Below are 25388 nucleotides of genomic sequence, written 5' to 3'. Positions count from 1 at the left end.
TCTCTCTCTCTCTCTCTCTCTCTCTCTCTCTCTCTCTCTCTCTCTCTTTCTCTATCTGTTTATCATAAAAAATATGTGCAGCAGCAGTTCCGAGCTTTGTCGAGGCTAATGCTGGTACAAAGGCTGTCTGAGGCGGTACTGTTATCTCCTGTAGTCTAATCCGGCTAATTAAGGGCATCGCTGGGAGGAAAGTGCTACTATTCTCATCCAACTCCAGGGTATGCTGTCTCTCCGAGTCTGCAAAACTGGCATGTGCTTTTACAAACACCTATGCACACACAAAGACGTGTGCACAGATGTAGAATCCTTGACCCTCGACACACAGGCTTCAATAAATGTGCTGCTTAATAAAAAGTGGAGGATAACAACTGCTCACATACTGATTTATATGCCCTTGAGGAAATGAAGTCCAGCATTTTGCCGTCTGATTCTCTCCACTCAAGAGCAGAATGGATTAGCTTAGCGTTCACGTAGTCTCGTAGAGGTACAGTGAGTGATAGTGAGGGTCTGCACACAAAGGGGAGCTGAGTTGCTAAACACGAATTTATACACGACAATGATATACAAGACTTTTCATTTAGAAGTTTCGATAAAGCTATGAGTAGATGCAAATAAAAATGTCAATGGTTTAGTCATCTAACGCTTCACCAGCCAACCATGCCACTCTCTTGTCATTCACTCCTACAGTCTGACACGTCAGCAAAAATGGGACTTTGTAGAGACAAGAGGTGATGATGGATGGATGAACTCACTCGTCTATTTCTCAGCCCCAACTGTTCATCTTTGCAGGCTTGCGTAGAGTTATAAATGTCACGACTTTAATGTAACAAATTATTATGCATCCTATAATAGTTTTTATTGATGCATATGTGTATGTGTAGGTGTCGGTGTATGGGGAGATCTTTAGGGCTTTGGATGAAATGTGAGTGAAGCGGCTTTTCTTGTTTCATCCAGAAGGACATTAATTAATTAGAGCCCCTCTCTGAAAGAACTTCCTGAGTTCGAGACTCGTTAGTACCGAGAGCTCCCAGATAGACACAGATACAATTTCGTTTCAGACTTGTCAGCAGTCTTTTGTTCAATGTTTAAAGTCCCTGTACAGTTTCGGTCAATGCTCGCCTGCCTGCAGACATCGTGCTTTGCACACACATGCCCATGCATACACCCAGAAATGTTTACACTCATGAATATACAGGGCATAAACAAATACATTGTGTGCAGACAGACTCACAGATATGTGTCAGTGCACACAAACACACTAATACATGTGCAAAACCACTTACCGCTTCTTCCCGATCTCTCTGTGTACGTCTCAGCGCCCATGGCGGTGCCTTTCTCTCTGTTCCACTCGCTTTATCCATCCTTTTTCCCAACGCTTCCTCTCTCTGTTTGGATAATCCAAAGTTCAATTGGAGTAGAAAGCACTCATAAAGTAGAAAACACTATGAATGATTCAAGAATATTGAAGTTAGACGGAACAAGGGGGGTTCGCCGTCAAACCGTGGTGGTGGTTGATTTGCGTAGGATTGTTTTCTGGGGTTTGAGGGAGGGAGGGTGAGGAGGCACACAAGGTGGAGGTGTGTTTGCTGTCGGCGGGAAACTGTGGCTGACCGAGAGGCCGCCGTTTTCTAACATCAGAACATGAGGAGGAGGAGAGCAGGAGGAAGAGCAGCAATGCAGTGGACTGAGCCTCAGGTTGTTCAGCTCGGCCTGCGAGTGTAGCTCCGTGTCGTCTACGTTGTATTGGAGGTCGCAGTCCGGGCAGTAGCCGTGGTACTGGACCGTCTCACTGAAACGGACACGTTCCCTCTCACGAGACTCCCTGCCGGGGGCCTTGGGGCATTTTTTCTTTTCATGGCGGAGAAGAGGCATGGGCCTGGGTAATGTAGGAACAAGACCCGACTCAGGGATTCCGCCGTCATTAGAAATGAAACACGGCATAGAGGAGAAGAAATCCCTGTTTGGTTTAAATGGGAAAATCCCACCGTTCCTCATCAGAGACCCGGCGGCCTTGGATATATTCCCTGATAACACGAACGTTGGATGAGGCAGATTCTTAATGTTGTGCTCTTCGGCTCTCGGCGGGGTCAGTCTGGGTGGTGGTAAGGGAGGGTGGGGCTTCTTGAGTACGGTCAGAGGGTTGACGGGGACCGGGTCGATGAGGACGGGTGGTCTGAAGATGCAGTCATCGGGGAAGAGTTTCATCTTCTCCAGGCTGGACGCGGTGGTCGTGGTGGTGGTGGAACTGGAGCTGGAGTTGAGCGTGTCCGTCTTGGAGCTGTCCGTAAGTCCGTCCTCCTCCAGCTGCAGGTCACCGGTCAGGGTGTCAATGTCATGAACAACCTGGTGACAAGAAGAGGAATCGTCACTGAGACGGCTGAGGTCAGCCATTATGTCAACGCTGAAGTGTTTATCCTTTTAAATAATGAATTGAAACCGCATTGTATAAAATCTAAACATACACTCTGATTTAAGAAATGAATGTTTAATGAGATTTAAGTCCTCCATGACAACCACTCTAGGGAGAAAATAAATATCGCCACGATGTATGGGAGCAGCCACGAGCCTGAGACTCTGAACTGATATAGTACGACAATCCCATGCACCATCAGAGCTGAGAGAAGTAACAGTACCAACCCTGTAGCCAAGTCACACACACTATCATTCATAAGACAAAACTAATGTTGGCAATGAATGAAAATGACATCCTTTACAGCACAAGAGTGCAGAGGACTCACACAAACACAGGGATATAACTGATAGAAAAGGAGGCAGATATGGGAAACCAATAGTCTGTCAGTTTCTTGTTGTAATATTCTGCTGCAAGTGAGCAAGTCGGAGAACAAGAATCACAATACCACCAGCAAGAGAGTAAATAAGATCACACTGAATAAAACGCTCTGACAGGGAAGATCCATTTCTACCAACAACAGTGTCAGATTTCTTAACATCAGCACAGGAAACATTCATCACGACATTAATTAATTCCAAGAAAGCAATATGACAGAGAGAAGAGGAACCAAATAGATATTTTAAAAAAAGCAAGACGATATTATGCATAATCACCTGAAATCACTCTGCAAGCAATGCAATATGAAGGAGCAAATCTCGATCAGGTGTGAAGGGTAAAAGAGAAGACATAAGAAATGCACTATGGCACAGCCCAGTAAATACCTTCTGGGGAGAGGAATATTTAAATGACCTGTGCACAGCAGACCGTTATTATAAGGGGGGACGGGGACAATAGACAACATTGTAATAAAGAGAAATTGCTCAGAGCAGCAGAAATAAATATAAGATTTTGTCTCTGGACCACGTATTCAGTAGATATTTAGATCCAACGGTGCTTCCTTTGCCCTCCAGGAAATTTGTTTTCATAGCCGGCTAAGGGGCAAATTGAACAACTGTTGAAGCAGACATTTTTGTTTGATGGCACTGTACAGGCAACAAGCAATACTGGAAAAAAACGTTGCAAGGATGCAAGCAGCACAAATTGAGATAATACATAAAACATTCCCACAGTACATACTGTACAGACACACGTTGGAACTGTACAAAACCTGCTGAACAGCACATTCTTTCAGGGCATGATGCTCAACTGAGTTTGATGTAATGTGCACCAATCAATATGCAATAACCTCAGTCAGGCCAAATACGGATTGACAGCACAGCTAAAGAGTGACAGACAGCGTTGTTCTTAGCATACTGGTTATTATCTCCTGTGCCCCAACAGATCACATTTTGTTGACTTAAGGCAAGCACTTGCAGCACTCTCCCATAAATGTTCTGTGTTAAGCCAATGGAAATTGCATTTAAAGACAATAAATATTGCCTGAGGAGCCAGGGGATCACATTCTAAAAAGGCAGTTTAACAAACAGAAAAGACATGGTGCTAAACTCTGCTGGAGGATTAATAACTGATATTCAATAACAAAATGTCTATGTTGCTCAGCCATTTTCTGACATCTACCCAAAACGTTCCCTTTGAAGAAGAGTTCTCTTCCTGGTTCTCTTCCCTTGGTGGAGTTGTTATTGCTTTGATGCCAAGAACTGGAGTCAAATATGAATTGAGCTGAAGACATATCTAAGTTCATTGTACCATAGCAAAATAAAACTTGAAGAAAAGAAAGTTACTGTATTGTCCTTCATAAAAAAATTACGACAATGTGCTTATGTTCATTTTCTGATTTAGTTAAGCTCATCTCAGAGTGAGACTATACCCAGTACATTAGCCCCGCTGTAAAACACTGGTGCTGTCATCTAAGGGTTCGCAAAGCATGCGCAGACAGTGGCTTGGGAGGAGGCTGAGATGAGGATGAACAGATGAGAAAAGAGAGAGAGACTGGTGAGGAGATGAAGAGAGAGTGAGGAAAAAGTGACTGAGAGGGAAAGATAAAGAGAAAGATAGAAGGCCAGGGCATGGAGGGCAATGGAGCTAAACTCGTCATGTGGTCTTTGAAGGGATAATTTGTTGGGACACACACAAGAGGTAATACCAGTATCCCATTGTGCAGCCCCTGCTGTAGGCCAGGCAGCTTCTGTGGCTGTGCCCAGCATCTGGGCAGGGTTCCTCCTCAAGAGCCTGGCTCCAGCCCTGCCTGTGACTTATAACAGATAACTGCATTTTAAAAGGATTATACCCCAAACACTGGCTTTGATAGTAACAACCCCTCGAGGTATGTGTTTAGTAGGTGCGGTGTCAGAATAACTGATCCTCTGCACAATCTCCTGCAAGCCAAAATTTTAAAAAAGAAAAAGAAAGAGGGCACACAAATCACAATAGAGAGATTACAATGCCTTTTTGTTCTGCTTTATCTCCGGCGCCTGCTGTGAGATACTGTAAACTGCTGAAAAAACACAAAAGAAGTCGAATTCAGCTCAAGTTGCAAGAACTGAGTAAGGGGAGCAGGGAGGCAGATGGAGACATATGCTGTGTCGACTACCCATCCATAATGTAGGACCCAGAAGCTGTGCACGATAGGGTTTTATTAGAATGACAGCCTGTCATGTTATAGGGTGAGAGGTCCAGCACAGCAGGCCGGATGCCTGGTGTGTGACCGGTACAGAGGAATGGATGTAAACATGGAAGCAGGTAAGGCTGCAGGTTATTATTACAACTGATGGTAGCAGTGATCGGCAGAAGAGGAAACGCTGATTTGAAGCAAGCAGTAACACGCCAATGAAATTTGACAAAAAGGATTTGTCTGTGCTCTATGAGAACAACTTTAAACCCTATTAAAAATCTTCATATACCGCAGACAAATCCCTGAATTCTTCAGAGACGCCTCCTGTCTCTGCATCACGGATATTTGAATGTCCAATCAGACAGCTCCAAGAGTTTGATCTTTAATAAGGATTATGTAGAGAGAGAGAGAGAGAGAGAGAGAGAGAGAGAGAGAGAGAGAGCAGACAGCAAGCGATGAAGACAGGACGGAGACGAGTGCACGATAAACACGCGATGAAAGATAAGAAAAAACAAAGAAAGATGAAGATAAAGAACAAGAGGAGAGCTTGAGAGCGATGTGAAAGTGAGAAGTTAAGCCAGCTGCTCTATTATTTGTCAGCATTAAGATGACGAAATGCAATGTAAAAAGCGCCTTTCCTGGTTGAACCAACTTGTCCATTAAATATTAATAGTGATTAGCCTGTGAATCAGGGCGAAGGAGCATGCCCGGTCACTTCACATCCCGCGTCCTCCTGTGTGCCACATGTCTTTCATGTTGGAGATAATGATCACACACATCAGTGGGCCGGGGGGAGGAGCGTGTGTGCGTGCGTGTGTGTGCGTTCGTAGCCTCTTCCAGGCCCGCGAGGTGGACGTCCACCTCCCTATGTCCTCTCACACGAGGATGCTTAGAAAGAGCATCCTCAGATCAAATAACACAACACATGGTGGAACACTCATACGAAAGGCGTTGTGTGGTGGCTTCCTGTTCATTTACCTCTTTGAGCTCTTTGGCTACATCCTTGAGGTCTCCCAGGATGGTTTCCAAATTCTTCACGATTGTCTTGATCTCCTTTTTCACTTTCACTTTGGAGACTAGTCCTTCAGCCTCTGCGCTGGGTGAGCCGGACATCCTTCAGTTTTAGGGCCACAGCCTATTTCGCGAAGGATCCAAAGTCAAATCCTTTGGTCCGCCACGCTGCCACTTTGCCAACGCATTTTTTATTTAGTCATGCGCTCCCTTCACTTTTGCTCCTACATCACGGCCAGGACGGAGCCAAGTGGCGTTGGGCAGCGTTCTGTATCCATCACTGGGCATGCGCGACAGAGCGTAACACAAACAAAAATATAACGGTTATGTCAAAATATTGTATCATACTGTCTACAGGTCTCTGCACCTCACATCGTCATGACCGACAACAGGCGACGTCCACGCGAATATCCTTCACGTCGGGAGAGCGCTAAATTCAACATTTCGTAAGAAACCGCGTCCAACACGAATGCGTTGGAATGAAAGAGAAGGACGCGAAGAAGAAACAGTAGTTTACGCAGACAGTTCACGTTATCCAGACCGTCACACCGCCGGTCGTTGTTGTAATTGTCCATAATCCCCAAGCATCGACAAAGCGGTGATGAACTCCTCCGTTTTCTTCAAATACACGCCGCTGGTAATGAGAAAGCCGCCAGGTGAAGACACCCCAGAAGCACTTTCCTCCGAAAAAACACCCCGACAGCTCCGTCCTGTCTCCATCGAAGCCTTTTTGGAGAGTCTGAGCAGCCGACGTCCGGGCGCAGGGGATGCTCGTGCTCTCTCTCTCTCTCTCTCTCTCTCTCTCGTCTCTCTCCCTCTCTAGTCTCTCCATCGCACGCTCTCTCTCCCTCGCGCTCTCTATTGGCAGCTGCTTTTACGTTGAAGAGGTCTCAGTAATTTCTATAACGTGGCGCGTTTGTTGTGTTTAAATAACATATAGGCTAATTACATCCCCACTAGCTGTAAATAATGCTATCCAATCGATGCTGAGGCCATGCTGACGTTTACTTTGACAACAAAAACATGTCAATAACAAATACGTGTCATCCATAAAGGGGTGCCCACGAAACAGGCATACCATACTTTATTAATTCACTTTTGCAAAAAAAGGCTGCAAAGTGAATATACATGCAAAAACAGACCACAATAATAGTACAAGAAAAATACAGAATACATTAAGACAGGCTTTTTAAAGAAAGTCAGTTTGAAATATCTGGGTAAAGTTGACACATTATGAGTTATAGGCCTTCATACACACAACACAAGCAAGACAAAAACAAAAAAGGAAAGCAAACAATACTCCAACCATAGGTATCCAAATAGTCTTTCAAATATAAACCTGCTTTTTCTGTCATAATGACTCATTTTACAGAGTTTCCTGAAAGTGGGGTCTTTCTTCATATTCCTAACCTGATTATAACAAGAGGTATTCCTCGTAGACAGTTGGTATATCATACTGATGTGATGGAACTGGAAAAATGAGTTGAATTCGGCATTATAGATTAATGATGAACATTCAAAAGAGGCTTAAGAGCCATCTTCTATATAGGAACAGGACAGTTTTCAAAGAGATTTCACAATATTCAAATACAACAGACATCCTTTTGTTTATTTTGTCACTGGCAGAGTGGTAACTACATCTGTGATCATCAGCGGCACCACTACCACCTCCAACATCATCGTCATCGTGGTCACCTTCACCATTTATGTAGTTATTTCAAAATTTTGATGCAGAGATGGTGAAAAGTGCTATGATAAGGTAAACATCTGTGGCAAAATGAAAATGTACAGAATTAGTTAATGGGGAAAGCTCACAAAATAGATAATGTTATTCCCAACACTTACATAAATGAACTCGAGTATTCAAACATAAAATCAAAGTAGACTGCATGTGTGAAATAAATAGTGGCGAAAACAAGATAATAACATCCTGGTTTCTGATTGGTCGCTGCTGAAACTGCCCCCTCGTAAATGCGGAAGTGGAAGTTGTCTTAAGTTCATCCTGCTGTCTCTGACAGCCAGTGTTGCTCTTGTAACCACTGTGCGTTTAGTGTTCAGAAGCAGAGACTCGTAACTCACAGAGGATGGCTTTGTCTTTCGAGGGAAGAGTCGTGCTTGTCACCGGGTCCGGAGGAGGTAAACTCACCGTTCAAACGTAACCAAACGTTAGCTAGACTGTCATCGCTGTTGCTGCTCCGAATGCTAACCTGCTAGTTGCATAGATTAAGCAATGTTATGTGTGCCGAACTATTAAGACAGTCAGTGCACGAGTCTGTCTTTTCTTCCGTCTGTGTTAGCTGCCTACGAGTTAAATCCCGGTACGTCAACTTGCTATAACGTTAAATGCGGACGCCGGCGAAACAAACATAAATACCTCAAAGTAAACAATCGTTTAGACTACGGTATCACATTTTTGTACACATATTGCAATATGTAACGACTACCATCGTGCGTGTCAACCTTTTTTATCTGAGGAACACATGGAGCAAAGTGCATGTATCCAAATGACAATCACGCGAGTGCAAAGTGTGTGAAAGGTCACGTGGATCAGCAGCAGTGGTTTGTGTTGATGTTACTCTGAAAGTATGAGAATGCGTTTTACCCATCTGTCTTTCTCTCCACAGGCCTCGGCAGGGAATATGCTCTGGCTTTTGCTGAAAGAGGCGCCTCAGTTGTAGGTAAATAAAGAATCTAGATTTTCAGCTTTTTTTTTTTTTTTTTGTCTGTTAAATAAAGTTTTATAAATTGTATACAGCACCCAGGGGCATTTAGCCTCCGCACTTAACCCATTGTAGCACAAGGAGCAGTGTGCAGCAGTTATACCGGCCCAGGGAGCAGTGTGTGGCTCTGGTGCCTCGCTCAGGAGGCTAACTGGCACATGTCCTGCTGCCAGTTCCCACTCTGTACTTGATCCGTTTGGGGACTTTAATCAGCAACCTCACCCCGGTTCCTGAGGCAAATCCCCACGGACTGAGCTACTGCCGCCCCCTCTCCCTGTCTGTTTTGGAACAGGTATTTGGGTTATACTGTGGTTGGTTAGTGCGACCCGGCTCTGATCCTATATACTGGGTGAAAAGCCTCTCCATAAGTGAACCCTCATAATCTCTTTTGATGTTCTCTTTGCATAGACAACGGAGAGCCTTTTCAGTGTGCATCGTGACATTTTGACCCAGCAATATTTCCCATGAAATTTTTAATTTAATTAATAAAATTTCCCTTTTCGCAATCTTTAACAAGCTAGTTTTTTTTTAATCAAGTTCTTATAGCATTTGTTGCTGACTACATACAGAGTACAGTAAAGCAGCCGCAGTGATTTTAATTCATACTACACGACATTACGAGCAGAACCTGCAGATTCTTGCTCTTGGATGGCTCTCTGCCAGAGGTGACTGTGGGCTTTAGGGGTGTCCTGGTTTTGATTTTGGTCGGGATGTTCTAATCCAGTACACAGGACTAGTATTGGCACAGATATACTCATCTTAAGAGGATCGGGTATCAACCTCGACATGACAGATCTACAGTAAATACAGTGACTTGAATTAAGTACAATGTCGTCATGAAAATACATTGTTGCTGCTGCCAGTTACACTTGTTTTTTTCAGTGTCACAGCAATCCCTGGTCTTGGGAGAGAAAACAGTTGAATGGGTGCATTTAGGAGATAAATAATACCTCTAAATAGGGCATGTCATAAAGAAATGTGCAGTGCATTAACCATCACAGTAATGTTTTAATGGTGTTGGCATAAACATTTGTTTATAGCGGCTTTCCCCCGATGCCTGGACTGAACTTCACCTCGAACTCTGACAAGGAATCAGCTTAGCTACACTCTTCTCCTAACACAATCACTCGTGGAGAATTGCATAACTCACCCCATTATTGCTTATATTTTTCTTCTTGTTGCAAATAAAGTGAATGACCTAGGGGCAGACATTAAAGGGGGCGGAAAGAGTTCTGCAGCTGCCGATAAGGTGGTGGAGGAGATAAGAGCGAAGGGAGGAAAGGCCGTGGCAAACTACGGTGAGAAGTTTGGACTCTTGTCTTACCCTTTTTTTTTCTTCTCTTCTTTCTTCTCTTGCACGTCATTTTCTCCATCTGGTTTGTTTGTGTCTTGCTTACCTTGTAGTATCAAATACGATATTGATTTCTGTCAGACTCACCGGCTCACTGGCGAAGCCGTTAGAGAGTATTGATGATGCGTCTATCTCCCCTCTCATCTTTGTGCGTCTCACATGTATCAGACAAAAAGAACAAAGAACAGAACAACACCTTGATTAATGTGTTTCATAGGCAGTTTGGAAAATGGCAGATTTGTTTGTGAATGTAATAATAAGGATGACGCACCTTTTTCTAACGATCAATGATGCCCCAGCAATACATAACTCTTGCTTTTGAAAAAGTGTCTCATCATGCATCATTACTCAGCACACTGAGCATGTCAGGGAGGCTTTCAACTTGCTACATAACACATCTTTCTCATAAGCCTGTCAGCTATATTGCTGTGACACTTACTCTGCACACGCAATTTCTATCTACTTTTATGACACTTTTTTTTTTGTCATGCACATACAGATTCTGTAGAAGATGGAGAAAAGGTGATCCAAACGGCACTGGATGCGTTTGGAAGAATAGGTGAGAATTGTTTTAGTATGTAGTAGTGAATCAATAAAATTCTCTCAATTATATTATTGTTTGTGATTGTTATCACTGCAATTTGAACTTATGTGACATATCTTTTTGCCCAGATGTTGTCGTAAACAACGCCGGGTAAGTCCTTTCACTGTAACAATCACACTTTTTGCCGATCACATGTGTTTTTGGAGTGGCTCTTTGATTATAGTTACAGTATTAGTGGGAGTGTAGGCTGCTACAACCATGTCGAGGAGAACCTTGAGTAAAACCCTTTCCTGCTTTTCTTTGCCAAGGATCCTTCGTGACCGATCGTTTGCCAGGACGAGTGATTTGGACTGGGGTAGATAAACTATTCATGATGTTTACGTTCACTTCACTCTAAATAACTCATAATGTGGATACATTTGTTAATCTATGTCCCTTATGTACAGACAGATCTGTATGTGGGAGTTTACACATCAGTTGTAATCTGGATCTGTTCCACCATGTTCTAATGTGAAGTAATAGCAGTGCATTAGTGTTGTGTATCTGACTCTGTCATATCCTCTTCACACTCCGTTTCAGACCTGATTCAAAGAGTTCACTTGAGAGGCTCCTTCTTGGTGACTCGAGCTGCCTGGAACCACATGAAAAAACAAAAGTTTGGCAGGTAAGGAGCCCAGCTACTTATTATCTAAGGTGGATGAAAGCTGTGCCGTCCTCCCTTTACGTAGGTAGGATTAATTTTTCCGAAAAAAAAAAAGTGACACTATCCCCAGCAGACAGACCATTGCTGAACATTAATCAAGAGGATGTCAGCCTGGCACAAAATGCTGTTTGGTTCAGACATCAGCTAAAGTACCGAAAATGTTTTTTATGCATCTCATTTTAAGTGGCCTCTTGAGGTTATGCACTTGAGGTAATAAGGAATATAAAGCATTTTCTGCCTTCACATTATTACACACACATTCTGACTCTGACTATAGTCACTTGATACCCGTTAATATGTCTCGCTCCATTGGTTTCGAGGTGCGCAATGAGAAAAATCTGCATACTTAGAAAAGCCCAAGACAGCAAATTTGAGATGAATATGTAAATCACCAAAGAAGGAAGGGAATTACTTAATATGGTTATGCGGCACTGCAGGTTAATCTCTGAACAATCTGAGTGCTATTTAAATTGATGACTCCACATGAAGCGGCAAAGATGTCTGTGCAGGCTCATCGTATTCTTCAAAGTAGTACAGCATTAAAAAAAATAAAGTAGTCGGAACTTGTAGAGTTCAAGGTGTTTCCTCACCTCTGGAGAAACCTCTCGAATTCAATGAAACATTCAGCTGATAGTATATACTAACTCGAAGCAGTCGGGTATGCATGCAGATATGTATTGATCATGTTTTGAAGGTATAATCAGTTGCTCATGGAAGATGGTGAAGATATTTTGACCTGCCTAGGGGGCAACTGGTGACATAAACAATGGCTGCCTTTGGGATCTGAACTGAACACTCGTGCTTTTCCTGCTACGACGGTTAAAAATGTGTGCTGTGAAAAAAAAAAAGGCCTACTGAGGTTTGCGTGTTTTGAATTAAAATGAGCAGAAGAAGGTCACACAAACCAGCTGTGCTCCCATGTAACTCCAGGTAGCAGATGTCCTGCACATGTGCTCTGTTTGAGCGGGAGAAGACGGGGAGTTCTTCGAACATTGAAGTGACATTTTGCATGAAGTATCGCTGCATTGAGCCCAGGAGCAGCTTGTTATTTCTAATGTCCTATGGTTTCGAAATTCAATCTTTGTGTGCAGTCAACCCAAGCAAAAGCTAATTGTGTATTTAAAGGTAATACCATAACAGAACGAAAGGAAAAGTAGAGCGGTTCGTGGCGTGACTCGGACAGAATAGAAGCCACGGCTGTGAATAAGCACGGACTGATTATTATACTCTGCATCAGGTCCTCGATGCACAAAAGGCCGTCTGTGTGTTTGCTGTTGCTCTTCTACTTAGCAACCTTTATCACATGTGTTTACGTAGTAACTCTTGATCGTCAGAAAGGTTCACCCGGCATTTGAATCATAGACTTCAGCCCAAGATATTCATTTAAGAAATATTCAACTATGCCAATCCCCCCCGACAGTGTACTGTGACATGGATCACTGCTTCCAGCTACTTGTAGGTGCTCAAGCTTTTGTTTGTACCCGCGCTTGGTGCCGTAGCGCCAGCCTAGCATGAACGGAGGCGTTTTATTCTCCCAAACGCCAGAGGGCGTACAGACAAAGCGAACTTTGAAGAATCAAAAAGACGAGTGTGACCCATAGATGTGCCCATAGACCAGCCAAACGCCATAAACCAAGCGCCACAATGACGAGAAGGGATTGTTATCATCTGTAAACTACGTATATGTCAACAAGCCCTGTAAAGAAACAAGTCGAGCATTAAAAGTATTATAAAGGAAGATTGAATATCCTGTACACAGTTTCATTTGGCTGCAAAATATTTACTCAAATGAGGATTTTAAAGACTTCCTGTTTCTGAAGCATTTTAAAAGTCCAGGCCGTGTGTCTGCTGTGCATACATGCATTTGTTTCTGCGTGCAGCCTTCTTCAAGTAAAATGTTCAACTAAAATTTACTCTGTGCAGTTATGCAATCAAGAGCGTTATGTGTGTGTGTGGATGGGCAAACATTACATGACTAGATGCCGACATTTGCATACTCCTGTGTGTTTATGCATGCATGGAAAGTTTGTACCACTTTGTGTGTGTGCCCATCGCACCAGAGCAATGCTTGTTACTGACTTGTTGCCCGGGGTTGTCTCTGCCCAGAATCATCATGACGGCTTCAGCCGCAGGCATCTATGGTAGCTTCGGCCAAGCCAACTATAGCGCTGCCAAGCTGGGCCTGCTTGGGCTGGCAAACACCTTGACCATCGAGGGAGGCAACTACAACATCCATTGCAACACTATTGCTCCCGTTGCTGGGTCACGCCTCACAGAGACCGTCATGACCCCAGGTGAGCAGAGAGATTAAACCACATGCATTGGTGCATGCAATTATTGGTCCGTATAATGCATACCGTGGTGTTCTGCTAATTCATGCTTTCTCACATATACATGGTTTATTTTGGACAGGCCAAAATAGGTAAATGGATTTTCACCACAGCAGTTTTTTTTTTTAAGAAGAAGAAGAAGAATGTAATGTCTGTGTAATGTTGATTTACAAAATTTGAGGCAACAGCACTCCCGTTTGACATGCAAATTTGTCATCTAATATTAAAGAACTGTGGTTTTTGTCTGTTCCAATGGCCATGATGAAATCATGCGCCCTGTAAGTGCTTTAAAAGTTTTAATGTGTCAGCCCTGGATTTAAACAGGCAGCTCTGACCTCCTTATTTTACTGTAGGTGTTAACCGTTCTTCCAAATACTCCCAAACGTATGAGTAAGTAAGCGATTGAAACATTTATCATTTTCACGTTGAAATGTTTTCTTAAGACGGAAGGTAATGCAGCGTTGGATACACACGGTGAACACGACCGAATATAGCTCGGAACAGCTTGTAAATGTGCAATACTCCATGTTGCCTATGAACATTTTATCAAACCAAAAAAAACTCATATCGGCCTTCAAAATGAAGGCCTTCCGCTTTCCAAACCCCGTATCTGTAAATGTCGACCCATCACGAGCATATTGTGCGTGCTCTGTGCGTGCAGCTCTGTTGACGGGGGTATTAAGTGACAAATTAGAGGAATGGCTCTGCTGCCCTGCTGTGCTGGTCTGCAGTAGCATCTGTCACACTGCACTGTGCCAACTGTCACAGGGTGGCCTCACCTTGGTAAATGACTTGGTTCCATATGTTGGCTTTCACTGACTCAGGCTTTTTGAAAAACAACAACAAAACCAATCCTTATAAACACTGCAGGGTGCAGGGAGACAGAATGCCTCTTCTTCTACCGCCGTCTTTTATCGATTGAAGGGTGCAGATAGTTTCAGCACACATATGGTGTCTAGTATTAAATCTTTTCACGGTTCATACTGAGGGAAAGAAAAAGCTTGTTTCATTACTTATTGAAATAAAAATACCCAGACCTTTCTTTTTAGAGATCACTTTAAACAGATGTTGACCTGGACCTATGTTCTCATGGATTCAAAAATGATTTTTCCTCCTCCAGTATCGGTGCATGATTTGTGCCATTTGTCCCGCAGAATATTATATTAATTATGCACATAGATGAGTTTGTAGTAAACAATTCATACCGTGTAATGTTAAGACAGTGATATAATATATAACTTGGCTTTTTGTAAATTTATAGCATGATCATACACATATTGTATACGTAAATGCCAGTTAGAAATCTACAACAATAAGGGTATTGTTTACTACTTTCCTATGCCCCGCCCCCCCATGATTCTTTTTGAGTAAAATGGCTTCAAATAAACCACAACTTGTAATTCATGTAAGCGCTGTAGAAAGGGGACAAAAGCTTGAGGCTTGTCTAATAAGTCGGACCATATTCTTAGTGGTGTTTTCAAAATAAACACATTAAGCCAACACAGTGTCATTGAAACAATACACTAACTACCAGCAGAAGCACCCCGTAGTTGCGCTGTATTTATACGTTTTCTTTTATTCAGAACTTGTGGCATCCCTGAAGGCTGAGTATGTTGCTCCCGTGGTCCTCTGGCTCTGTCATGAACAATGCCAAGAAAGTGGATCACTGTTTGAGGTATGCAAAAAACACTTTCTTTCTCTTCAATAAGATCTCACTCCCACTGTGCTTTCATTTAGCTTTGTATCTATTTTTATCACGGAGCACAGTAATGTAACATTCACATGTTCATTCTCCATAAATAGAAAATATACATACTGTATTATATATATATTTTTACATCTGTGTTTGCTCATGTTTCATCTTTCAGGCTGGTGCGGGCTGGATTGGGAAATGTGAGTATTGTATATATTTCTCCCTCAAGGGAATGTCTGTATGCATCTATGATAATCATTAGCCCCCGGTTCACTACTACTGCATGTGTGGGATTTTCCCGATGCAGTGACCGCTTTATTTGTGTGTGTGTGTGTGTGTGCAGTGCGCTGGGAGCGTACTCAGGGTGCCATTGTGAGGCAGAAAAACCAACGCATGACTCCTGAGGCGGTCCGGGACCAGTGGGACAAAATCTGTGATTTCACTGATGCCACCAAGCCTTCGAGCACACGAGGTCAGTGACGGCTGAATACACGCTTGCATATACAACAGCCTATACTAGAGCGCATGTGTTCATACTGTCTATGCACCCTTACACTTGCATGTGCATTCACACACACACACACACACTTGGATAAGGACCATACAGTAGATGACACGACGTCTTGTTTGCAGTTGAGACGTTACTCAGGCCGTTTTCACACAGATTGTGATCTCTAAACCCTGCCTGTCTGCTGTCACACTCTTTTTGACTCACTCTGTGTTGTCAGAATGATTCAGATTGCAGAACATAATCAAAGCCATCAGATGCTTACCAATTGAGCAACTATTGTAATGGTAAAATATGCATTTGAACTTTGTGTCCTCGATGTGAACTCGCAGTGAATTTGAAAACGTACGTGTCATCTATTAAGGAAAATGGCTACTGAAAAAGTAGCGAAACTACTTGCAGAGTGGCTGAACAACTTGTTCCTTACATGGAGTAAAGAAAGTGCAGACTAAGCAGTAATCAGAACTGGTGGTTGAAAACACCTCATGTTACCTTGAATGTATCGAAGCTGTGAAAAGTCAGCTGGATACAGCAGACGAGCCCTCGTGGGGGCTGCACTTTGAATCTAACTTGTTGCTGTATAGATAAAGGAGCCTGTGTGTTACATATTTTGAAGCTTTTACCACAGACTGCTGAATACGTACTCTGTTGTATACTCTTCCCTTGCAAGCGAATAAACGGAGAAAAGACGACTTTGAATCGTCTGAAGACTTTATTATTGATTTGTGAACAAAAACTCTTCTCCCGATTAACTCAGAAATCTTCCACAACACTATGCTCATTGTACAGCACGCTCAAAAACCAAAAAAATGATTTTTCTTGTGTTGAAAGTGCTCTAGCTTCTTGAAAGTACGTGTCTACTCTCTAGCTAGCTACCCCAACAAACAAATTAAAGGTATAAGTAGTCTGTATGGGGGTGGAAGCTCAAAAAATAATTTCAGTGAAAAATGAGGGGGGAAAGCGCATGGCAGTCATGAACTCACTCTGTACGACTGAACTTTCTGACATGAATTTAGTTTTTTGTTTTTACTATCGGCTCATCTGTATTTACAGAGTTTGGTAACACGGAGCGAGGACACCATGGTGTTAGAGATCAAGGGAATGAGGTGGTGAACATGAGTATGAGCAAGCCTATAGTGTTGTTCCCGAAGGGTCTCATGCAAACAAGAGGGTGGCAAAATGTTGATTATTATTTCCTCTCCGCCTCCTCCATCCCTCTCCACGCTCTCAGATGTACATTTCGAGGAAAGGGTCGACGGTGTTGACGTTAACTGAACAAGGGTGGCGGTCCCACGGGGGGCGCTAGCTGGCCTGATTAGCATGACTTTGTAGTGCCTCCTCGTTTGTAGCTTATTACAGAGACTTGTTGCTGCCTCTGTTTTGTAACTGCCTGCAACTGAGTGACGGTAATTAGTGGCTGTGGTCCCCCCAGTCTCTTGTTTCTGTTCCTTGGTTGTCTCCGCTGTCATCCTCCGTTTGTGTTGACTGGATCTGCTCGGGTATTCACAGCTTGTGTTACCTGGGTGGGTACGTTTTCTATTTCCAGGCAAACAGAGAACACACACAGTGTGGACTCGATGTCTCGAGTATGCAAACGACTAATAGTTTGAAGAACAGAGAACTGGTCATGTTTATATCTCGACGCATGTGGATCTCAAAACCGTCCATGCATTTTTGAAGCTGTTAGCGGTTCAGCATGTGTTTTGATTGGAATTCTTATCGTGCGTCAGCATCTCCCTGGAAGTCTATTTAATTTTACTGCGTTCAATTTAACTTCAGATTAGGAATCTTTTGGAGCTGACGGAGCAAAAAATAAATAAATCCTGGCGCTCAGTTCTGCAGATGTTCAGGTTTAATGATAGTCATCTGGGGGGGATGATGACATTTGAAGAAGATGAACCGCATAAATACGAACAAATTGTCAGATGTGAGGAACCCTAAACGTTCTATCAGCGGCACCAGTAGAGAAATGTTGATATTATGGTGATTTTACATGTAAACTTCCACATTATTGATAAATCATCAGGATCTCTTGGGGTGATTCTTGACAATAAAGAGCTGTATTATGAATAAAATAAGATTTTTACTAAAGAAGTAAGGAACCTATTCAACTTTAGTTCAACTAAAAGCACGCCTTGTCCTTAGCTTTAGATGTGCAGTTTCAGTAAAAAAAAGTGACGCAAGTGATCGTGAGAGCTAATCATGGTTTCAACTCTATCCATGCTGCCTTTATTTTGAAAGTGAGTTTACTGTTTGTAAAGTGCTCTGTAACTTAACAAGAACATCCTCCAACCGTTGTCGAGGAACAACGTTTGACAGATGAGAATTAACAGGATCATTTTAGCTGGCTAACACAATGTTAACCTGTGTTATTTAAACCACGTATGAAGAATGGTAAAGCCAGCTGATGGGTGTGTTTTCAATACGCTTGTTAACACAAGTGGAAGCTGTTTGCATAAAATACAAGTATCTGTCTACTTGGTCTGGGCCGTCAGAGATGCACATTCCTAACGGGCGGCTCTGATGATGGGTTCTTTTACTTGTCACTTCATCTAACTTTGGTGTCTGGTTCTGGTGCTCATCTGTCATCTCTCCACCTTTTGTATAGAGTCTGTACAGTATATGATGACTGTGCTGTCTGGACTGGAGTCAGATGGAGAAGTGGGTGCGACTGCAACCGCAGCTGCTGCTGCAGCCTCGGCTTCAGGGCTCAATCCTGTGAGTAGAGATGACTTTTTTTCTTTGCCAGTAATGTTAAAGGGGATCTGCCTGTCTTTGTATGTATGTATGTATGTGTCGGAGCGTTTCAAACACGGCAACTCGTGACTCTTTAATACCACCACACTCTACTTAGTCAGGGACCATAATAACATTCTTCGCCAAGCTCCGACAACATGCATAAGTACTTTTGATGTGTGATGCGTCGCCGCTTCATATTTACAGGAGACAAGCGTCGGCTCAGATTAGCTTTTTTTTTTAAAAACGGGATGTACAAAAAGACGCGGTAGCACAATAGTACAGCGACAGCTCCCTGGATGGGTGCTCCTTCACTGGGCTCCCTATCATTGAATCACAGATGATGAACTGGTTACAGCTCACTTTCACTCACTTCAGTGGCTGAGTCGCTTAAATAAAACATTGAGCCACGAGTATAATTGTACCGCATGAAATAATTATCCAGAGAGACGGCCACAATTTTCCATTAGGCTGGTTGTAGCATGAGATGGTGAGAACATGTCAGCAGTTTAATCTGTATTTGTAATGCTACTCGGAGAGACGACTGAACCCTTTATTTACTTTGTCTGCACAAACTGTTACTCTGAATCACTACAAAGTCATTTAACAAATGCTTAAACAGGACCAAAGCTTCATTTTGTGCAGTGTGGAGGCTGGTGCGACATGTATCGGTTATCGTACGAGCATCAGGCTACAAGTGCTTAAAAATGTTACTTGACTGGTATTAAAATGATACACAGTGGTGCATCCTGGGGGTGCAAGGTCACTGGTTTGTTTCCAGCTGGGGGAATTGTTGCACACCATACGGTTCTCACTCCCCATATTTCCTGTCTATATCTCCGCTGTCGGTAAAGAAAGAATAAATATATATCCGGCAATATATTGATCATCTCATTTTATGTATTTCAGAACCTGATCTGTTGGTTTGGTTATATTCTGCCGTACAACAACGTACACTTAACAAACTCAAACCAACATGAGAGCATGCAGAAACAAAAAGCATATCATGACATAGAATAATCCAAATTATAAATCGTATTGAACACAATCAAGGTGTTGTGTGATATTTTGTCTATCTGCCTATAAAAAAAAAATGGTTTCTTCTGTTTTAAAAGCATTAACACTTCAATATATTACATGTGCTTTACCATACTTCACTACACTTTATCTATGCATGTTGGTAGCCACATTCACTTTTGAGTCATTATTATACTTGCCTTTGGGGACCTCATTTCTTAACATCCTGCGAATCAGTAGAATGACTCACTAGCCTGCTTCAATGGTGTCCTGACTCAATGATCAGCATCCTCTCTGCTGTGCGTTTGTGTCTGGACTTGTATTTGGAGCAGAGTCACAATGTACCCTCAAGACAAACATCACCATTGTGTCCTCAGTTGACTTGGCTTTGTGGTAAGTGTGTGTATTTGTGTAGTGCCACACACACACACACACACACACACGGTGTGTGAGTTGCTTGTGTGACTTTGTCCTTGTCATGGTATTGTGCACATTTTGCTTAAATTACAGCACACTGCTTTGCTCATATTTATTTCATGTCACGCAAAGTATCGCATTAGCTCCACCAAGGTTAGCATTGCTCTGTCCACTCACATGTGCTTTGTGTGTCATGCAGGTGTGTTCCCTTGTTGGATCAAATTCATTTCTGTGTAGTTTATACGTGAGGCAAAGGCTTTTAAATTAGTAGGTCAGTAAGTTCATTTTATTTCTGTGTCATGCCAATAGATCTGGTCGTCCTCACATAAGACTACAAGAGCTTGCTGTGTGTCAAGTCTCAAAAATAACTGCAAGACATCAAAAATACGAAGCAGGGCTGAAACAGTTAGTCGATTAGTCGATTAATGGAATAATTAATCAATCGTCGATAATAGAGAGTCATGTATATTATCAAATCTCCAGTTACAGGGCTTTTGAAACAGAATATCTCCCACATCTGCATTCAAGTGTTGTGACTATGGACCAGCTGACATGTTGTGTGAGGCACAACATTCACACAAGCAATATTGTTTTGATCAGTAGCTCAACACAAGGGTTGATAAAATGACAAATAAGTACCGCAGGACTAATATGACTTTAATGTTGTCCCAGATGTATGTTTATTGTCCCATATTTCTGTCTTATTAAGAGGAGGGGATCTTTAGGGATGGATAGCAGTATTTGTCACATAGAAGTGCATACATCATCTGGAAGCTGAATATTAATTTGAGATGCGTTTGTTTTCTCATTAATAACTACAACGATCTATTGATTATTAAACTAATTTAAATAAATTGTGAAAGGTGTAAAAGAGCTCTATGATGGAAATACATGATAGCCATTCACATGCTCTAATATGTTGCAGCAATTTTTGGGAATATGAAAAAATCAACTCATGATTAATTAGTATTTTTAAACTCCTGGTTACAGCCCTGCAAAAAAAGAAATAAAAATGTTTACATAATGCTTCAACACATCATACAACAAAAAGTACAATATCAAAAAAAGACTAAATGAAATAAGGAGGATATCAATGAACATTAAGAATAATTAAAAAGACATCATGTATTTTATAAGTGAGTTTTGTTGTAATGGAAAAGTCATCACTCCGTCTTAAGTATCAGACAGCAGTGCCAGAGGATTAACAAGGATCTTAAAACATTTACAATGCAGTGAAGGGCTCCACCTTCCTGAGCTTTAAAAGGCATTCGTGACTTTGTGTCATTAACACTTGATTACTGCGACTCTCTCTCCGTTCAGCCAATTTTCAGTCCGCTCGTTAACAGAAGTGCAAGAACTAATTTAACATCGTGGCGTTTCTGGCCACCGGTGAAGTTCAGGGTGCGTTGTAAATTAGTGCTGACTCTGCCTGCGCCGGCCCAGGAGTGCATTTGTGAACTGCTGATTCCTCTTAGCTGGGAGATCCCACCGGTCCTCAACATAATTACTGCTGATTATCACAGATGAAATCTTCTAAAGCTGTTTCTTTTTGCTTTTATTTGCTTACGTTATGTCTGTCTTTTCTATCATATTCTTTTCTATGACCTTAACAAAGTATTCAGTTGTAAATCCCTTTGAAATGCTGAATACTAAAAAAACATCGTTCTGCTATTCCTCAGTGCGTTTACTGTTTTTATTGTCTCCTAAAAGGAATCTACAGCCATGCTAGCGGCTCTTTCTTTTACTTAATGCATCTCAAGAGATCTCCAAAGTCATTAGAATGCGTCAGCTGGGAACCATGACTGTGTGTACAACATGTCAATTCAATCCATCCAATAGTTGTTGAGATATTTCAGTCTGGACGGAAGTGATCAACTGACCGATCGACTGCTGTTCATCCCTAGAGCTACGCAGCTAGCATAGCTGACAACTGTTTAGATAAGTGCTCCATAAACAAAGGTTGATTCCTTATGTATTCTCTTATTGCCTATGTTCCACCTATATGTTATAGGATTGATTCATTCCACTGTATGTGCAGTGTTTATTAAATCATTTGTATTCAGGGGTTGAGCTGTCGAGCTAATCTACCATGGGGGTGATACTTTTTCTGCAACCCCTTAAATTCCTTTTCTCGGACTAACTAACGGGATAGCTTTTCATTCCTGCTCTCCGGACGTTCAGCTGATTAATATGATCACAAGCTGACGACGTCTCTTCTCCTTTCAGGCTGAGGCCGTGGGACAGAAACTACCACCGACCACTTTCGTCTTCACTCCCACCCAGTGCATCCTCTATGCGTTGGGGGTCGGCATGTCCACCAAGGACCCAGACCACCTAAGGTGTGTGTGTGTGTGTATGTTTTATGCTAAGGACTCTAACAGCCTTAAGGGATCTGTTAAGTCAACCTGTGTGAAATTTTATTACTTTTTTTTTTTTTTTTTTTTGTGATCACATTTTTATTGATTTTCAAGATATGCATTAAAATAAATAAATAAATTGCAATGAATACATACACGTGTGTGTGTGTGTGTGTGTATATATACATATATGTATATACATGGATACATAGATATATGCACACATGCATACCCTTACTCCGTAATCTCCCCCCCACACACAATTGGCGATGCCCACCTCCATTATACATCTCCATATAATACACTTGGGAATATATTATATAATTAATTAATTACATAAATTCTTGAATTGTATGTCAGACTCTAGTCCAGGGTGAGGGAGTTTTTCCTTTAGCACCATGCATTCTACTGAGAGGTCCATGTTTACAACATCAAGATGCGATTCAGTAACGCGTAACATGTTCGTGTAGGTTCCTGTATGAAGGCCACGAAGACTTCGGCTGCCTCCCAACCTTCGGGGTCATTGCCTCTCAGGCTGCCATGATGGGTGGCGGGCTGAGCTCAGTCCCTGGACTCAACATAGATTTCACACAGGTTAGAAGACATGCATGTCGTGTGTGTGTGTGCGCGCTTCACCTTGTGTGCTCATATGCACATTTGTATCCATATGGTCTATTTCACACAGCAATGCACACATTACTCATGCTAATGAGGCTTTACGATATAGATATGATTGTGTATCACAGCTGTTCTAATGCTCTGTGTCAGGTGTTGCATGGAGAGCAGTATCTGGAACTCTACAAACCTTTACCAACCTCAGGTATTCCCTTCTCTACTGTTATAAGCACTTGATGTACTTGCTGTAGACTTTACGTTATAGTAAGTAGAATAAAAGGCATTTTAGAGCCTCACTGAGTCCTTTTTGTTAGGATTCATGTTACTGTGTTTAACTTTATGTCACAAATGTGGGAGCAGTCTGAGTTTAATAGATCATTTAGAGACATTTTTATGATGCCTTTAAGTGTAAGGGTCTCTAAGGGCAGCCTACCCTATTAAGCCATGATGGATTTTAATTGTATATCCTATACTAGCATATCCATACTGGGAAAATGACTACATACTGTATGGACCAGCGTGGCCCCAGTTTGTGCCTCTCATGTATTATGATTTAAATCAAGTACCAGAGCTAAGCTTTTGTCTCACTCACATGCATATAGCGTAGATATGCTATATATAGCGTAGATATGCTATATATAGCGTAGATATGCTATATATAGCGCAGATATGCTATATATAGCGCAGATATTCTCTCTCTCTCTCTCTCTCTCACACTCACACTCACACTCACACACTCACACACACACACAAATTTAAAAAAAAAAAATAGCGCAGATATGCTAGTTTGGTAATATTAAGTACTTGCATGATTAAAGTACAACATTGTATTCAAGTAGAAGTAAATGTTTAAAATACCTTTTCTAGGTGCTCTTACCTCTCAGTCCAGCGTAGCAGACGTGTTGGACAAAGGATCCGGCGCCGTCATCCTCTTGGATGGTGAGTTTCTTTCCCCTCATAGTCTGTATTTATTCAACATGCATTTGTTTCATAACACTTTCATTTGTCTTAGCCTGAACGTTGCCTCTCAGGCTGAATTATTGAAAGTTAATTCTCAGCCCGTGTCTGCAGGGATTGAAATAATGGACTGAGAAACGGCTCATGTTCCTGTTTTGACAATTCCATAGAGATGGATGATATTAGAAGCACTCTGATCTATAATGAATCCGACTTAAAACAAATCACATGGGACCTGACGTTCCCAATTGGGATGTCAATTCTTTACACACACGAAACCAATCAGCGTCTGTTATCCTCCCGGAGTGAAAGCCAAGTTAGTTCTGGGTGAGCCAACACGGTACGGTTCCGTCCTGCAGAAGCAGCTGTGTTAGTCTTTGTGCCCGGTCCTATTTTGAATTGACCTGATGAAATGAGCCGTCTGGTACGCTGAGAGGAGGCTGGAGATGATTCCTCCTGACGGCTGCTAATTGTCGCTTCTTAGTCCGCTTTCCGTGTGGTTCCTTTCATGTTTCCTCCTGCTCCAATTATACTATAAATACGCTGTGTGTGTGACACTGAGGCCCTTCACCCTTTTTTGTTATTTATTTTTTGAATTGAGTGTAACTTAAAGTGATTGCGAAGCAAGAATACAAACTCAATGGTTGCGTTACTTTCGCCCTTCCTTTGTCAAAATCCACTGCACATCGGTGAGTTTAGCATTCTGAAACACGACGACACATCGGCCCAAAGTGTGTCGATAACAACATAGTGAAGAAGATTCGACAGCATTTAGAACTGTAACATGTAGCAGTGTCTCTCTCTCCATTCATGCTACATTGACTTCAACCGTAGCCAGTAGAGTACGTTATAGTTCACTTCACTGAATATAAAATATAACGTACGATGATGTAACACTGGGCATTGTGCTGCATTATGAGTACTGATACGTTCCTGATAATACCTCTGGGCTTAAGTAGAAATATATATGCAACTGGTATATTGTTTAAATGCCACATTTGTGCCACTTCACAGTGAACACCTACAGCGGCGACGAGCTGATCTGCTTCAACCAGTTCTCAGTGTTTGTGGTCGGAGCTGGAGGGTTCGGAGGGCGGAGGAACTCCGAGAAAGCCAAAGTACGTATTCCTTGTTTGAGTAACAAGATAAGACACCGGGAGCTGTCGCTGCCTCATATTTGATTTGTTTTATTTGTGTTTTTATTTCCTTCAGGCTGCTCTGCCTCCACCCAAACGGGCACCAGATGTTGTGGTGATTGATTCTACCACAAGAGACCAAGTGAGTGTGTGTCTGTGTGGGTTTAGCTGCAGAATAAATCAGCTGCATTGACTGTGTGTGTGTGTGTGTGTGGGGGGGAGGAATAGGACATATATTGTTTTGTGCCTCTGAAATAACCTTTTTGACAACATTTGAAGAAGTGTTGGACAAGATTCTCATCCATTTGAAAAAAAAAAAAAAAAAAAAA

At 42.2% G+C, this 25388-nt stretch overlaps 3 protein-coding genes across 3 annotated transcripts in view; 1 reads left to right on the top strand and 2 right to left on the bottom strand.

Annotated features, from left to right (window-relative positions):
• Window positions 1-1369, bottom strand: part of LOC116388605 (sesquipedalian-1) — a 12419-nt gene extending 11050 nt beyond the window's left edge. Inside the window, exon 1 of the mRNA XM_031856632.1 lies at window positions 1284-1369. The gene's annotated coding sequence lies outside the window, so the exon portion shown is untranslated. The remainder of the gene's footprint in view (window positions 1-1283) is intronic.
• Window positions 1370-1479: 110 nt separating this feature from the next.
• prr16 (proline rich 16) lies at window positions 1480-6745 on the bottom strand. The gene is made up of 2 exons (XM_031856631.1): window positions 5943-6745; window positions 1480-2343 (listed from the first exon to the last, which is right to left on the bottom strand). The coding sequence occupies exons 1-2, from the start codon at window positions 6075-6077 to the stop codon at window positions 1495-1497; spliced, it is 984 nt and encodes a 327-aa protein (XP_031712491.1). The 5' UTR covers window positions 6078-6745; the 3' UTR covers window positions 1480-1494.
• A 1206-nt stretch (window positions 6746-7951) lies between these two features.
• The window catches only part of hsd17b4 (hydroxysteroid (17-beta) dehydrogenase 4), a 20723-nt gene continuing 3286 nt past the window's right edge, over window positions 7952-25388 (top strand). The window contains exons 1-18 of the mRNA XM_031856785.1: window positions 7952-8111; window positions 8600-8653; window positions 9886-9993; window positions 10546-10605; window positions 10719-10740; window positions 10899-10945; window positions 11170-11254; window positions 13400-13587; window positions 15207-15298; window positions 15492-15516; window positions 15660-15788; window positions 18433-18542; window positions 22221-22333; window positions 22822-22945; window positions 23120-23171; window positions 23834-23905; window positions 24938-25041; window positions 25136-25201. Coding sequence (XP_031712645.1) covers window positions 8060-8111; window positions 8600-8653; window positions 9886-9993; window positions 10546-10605; window positions 10719-10740; window positions 10899-10945; window positions 11170-11254; window positions 13400-13587; window positions 15207-15298; window positions 15492-15516; window positions 15660-15788; window positions 18433-18542; window positions 22221-22333; window positions 22822-22945; window positions 23120-23171; window positions 23834-23905; window positions 24938-25041; window positions 25136-25201 — 1503 coding nt within the window. The 5' untranslated portion in view covers window positions 7952-8059. The remainder of the gene's footprint in view (window positions 8112-8599; window positions 8654-9885; window positions 9994-10545; window positions 10606-10718; window positions 10741-10898; window positions 10946-11169; window positions 11255-13399; window positions 13588-15206; window positions 15299-15491; window positions 15517-15659; window positions 15789-18432; window positions 18543-22220; window positions 22334-22821; window positions 22946-23119; window positions 23172-23833; window positions 23906-24937; window positions 25042-25135; window positions 25202-25388) is intronic.

The sequence above is a fragment of the Anarrhichthys ocellatus genome, unplaced genomic scaffold, assembly GCF_004355925.1.
Source record: "Anarrhichthys ocellatus isolate YVR2014 unplaced genomic scaffold, GSC_Weel_1.0 scaffold17, whole genome shotgun sequence".
Classification (NCBI taxonomy): domain Eukaryota; kingdom Metazoa; phylum Chordata; class Actinopteri; order Perciformes; family Anarhichadidae; genus Anarrhichthys; species Anarrhichthys ocellatus.
The sequence above is the reverse complement of the archived record's forward strand: the minus strand, read 5'-3'. Positions and strand labels throughout refer to the sequence as shown.

Excerpts from the sequence above, each read along its gene's own strand:
- prr16 (XM_031856631.1), bottom strand. The coding sequence starts at position 6,077 with ATGTCCGGCTCACCCAGCGCAGAGGCTGAAGGACTAGTCTCCAAAGTG. Across the intron at positions 2,344-5,942 it reads TAGCCAAAGAGCTCAAAGAG|GTTGTTCATGACATTGACAC; the intron begins GTAAATGAACAG and ends TCTTGTCACCAG.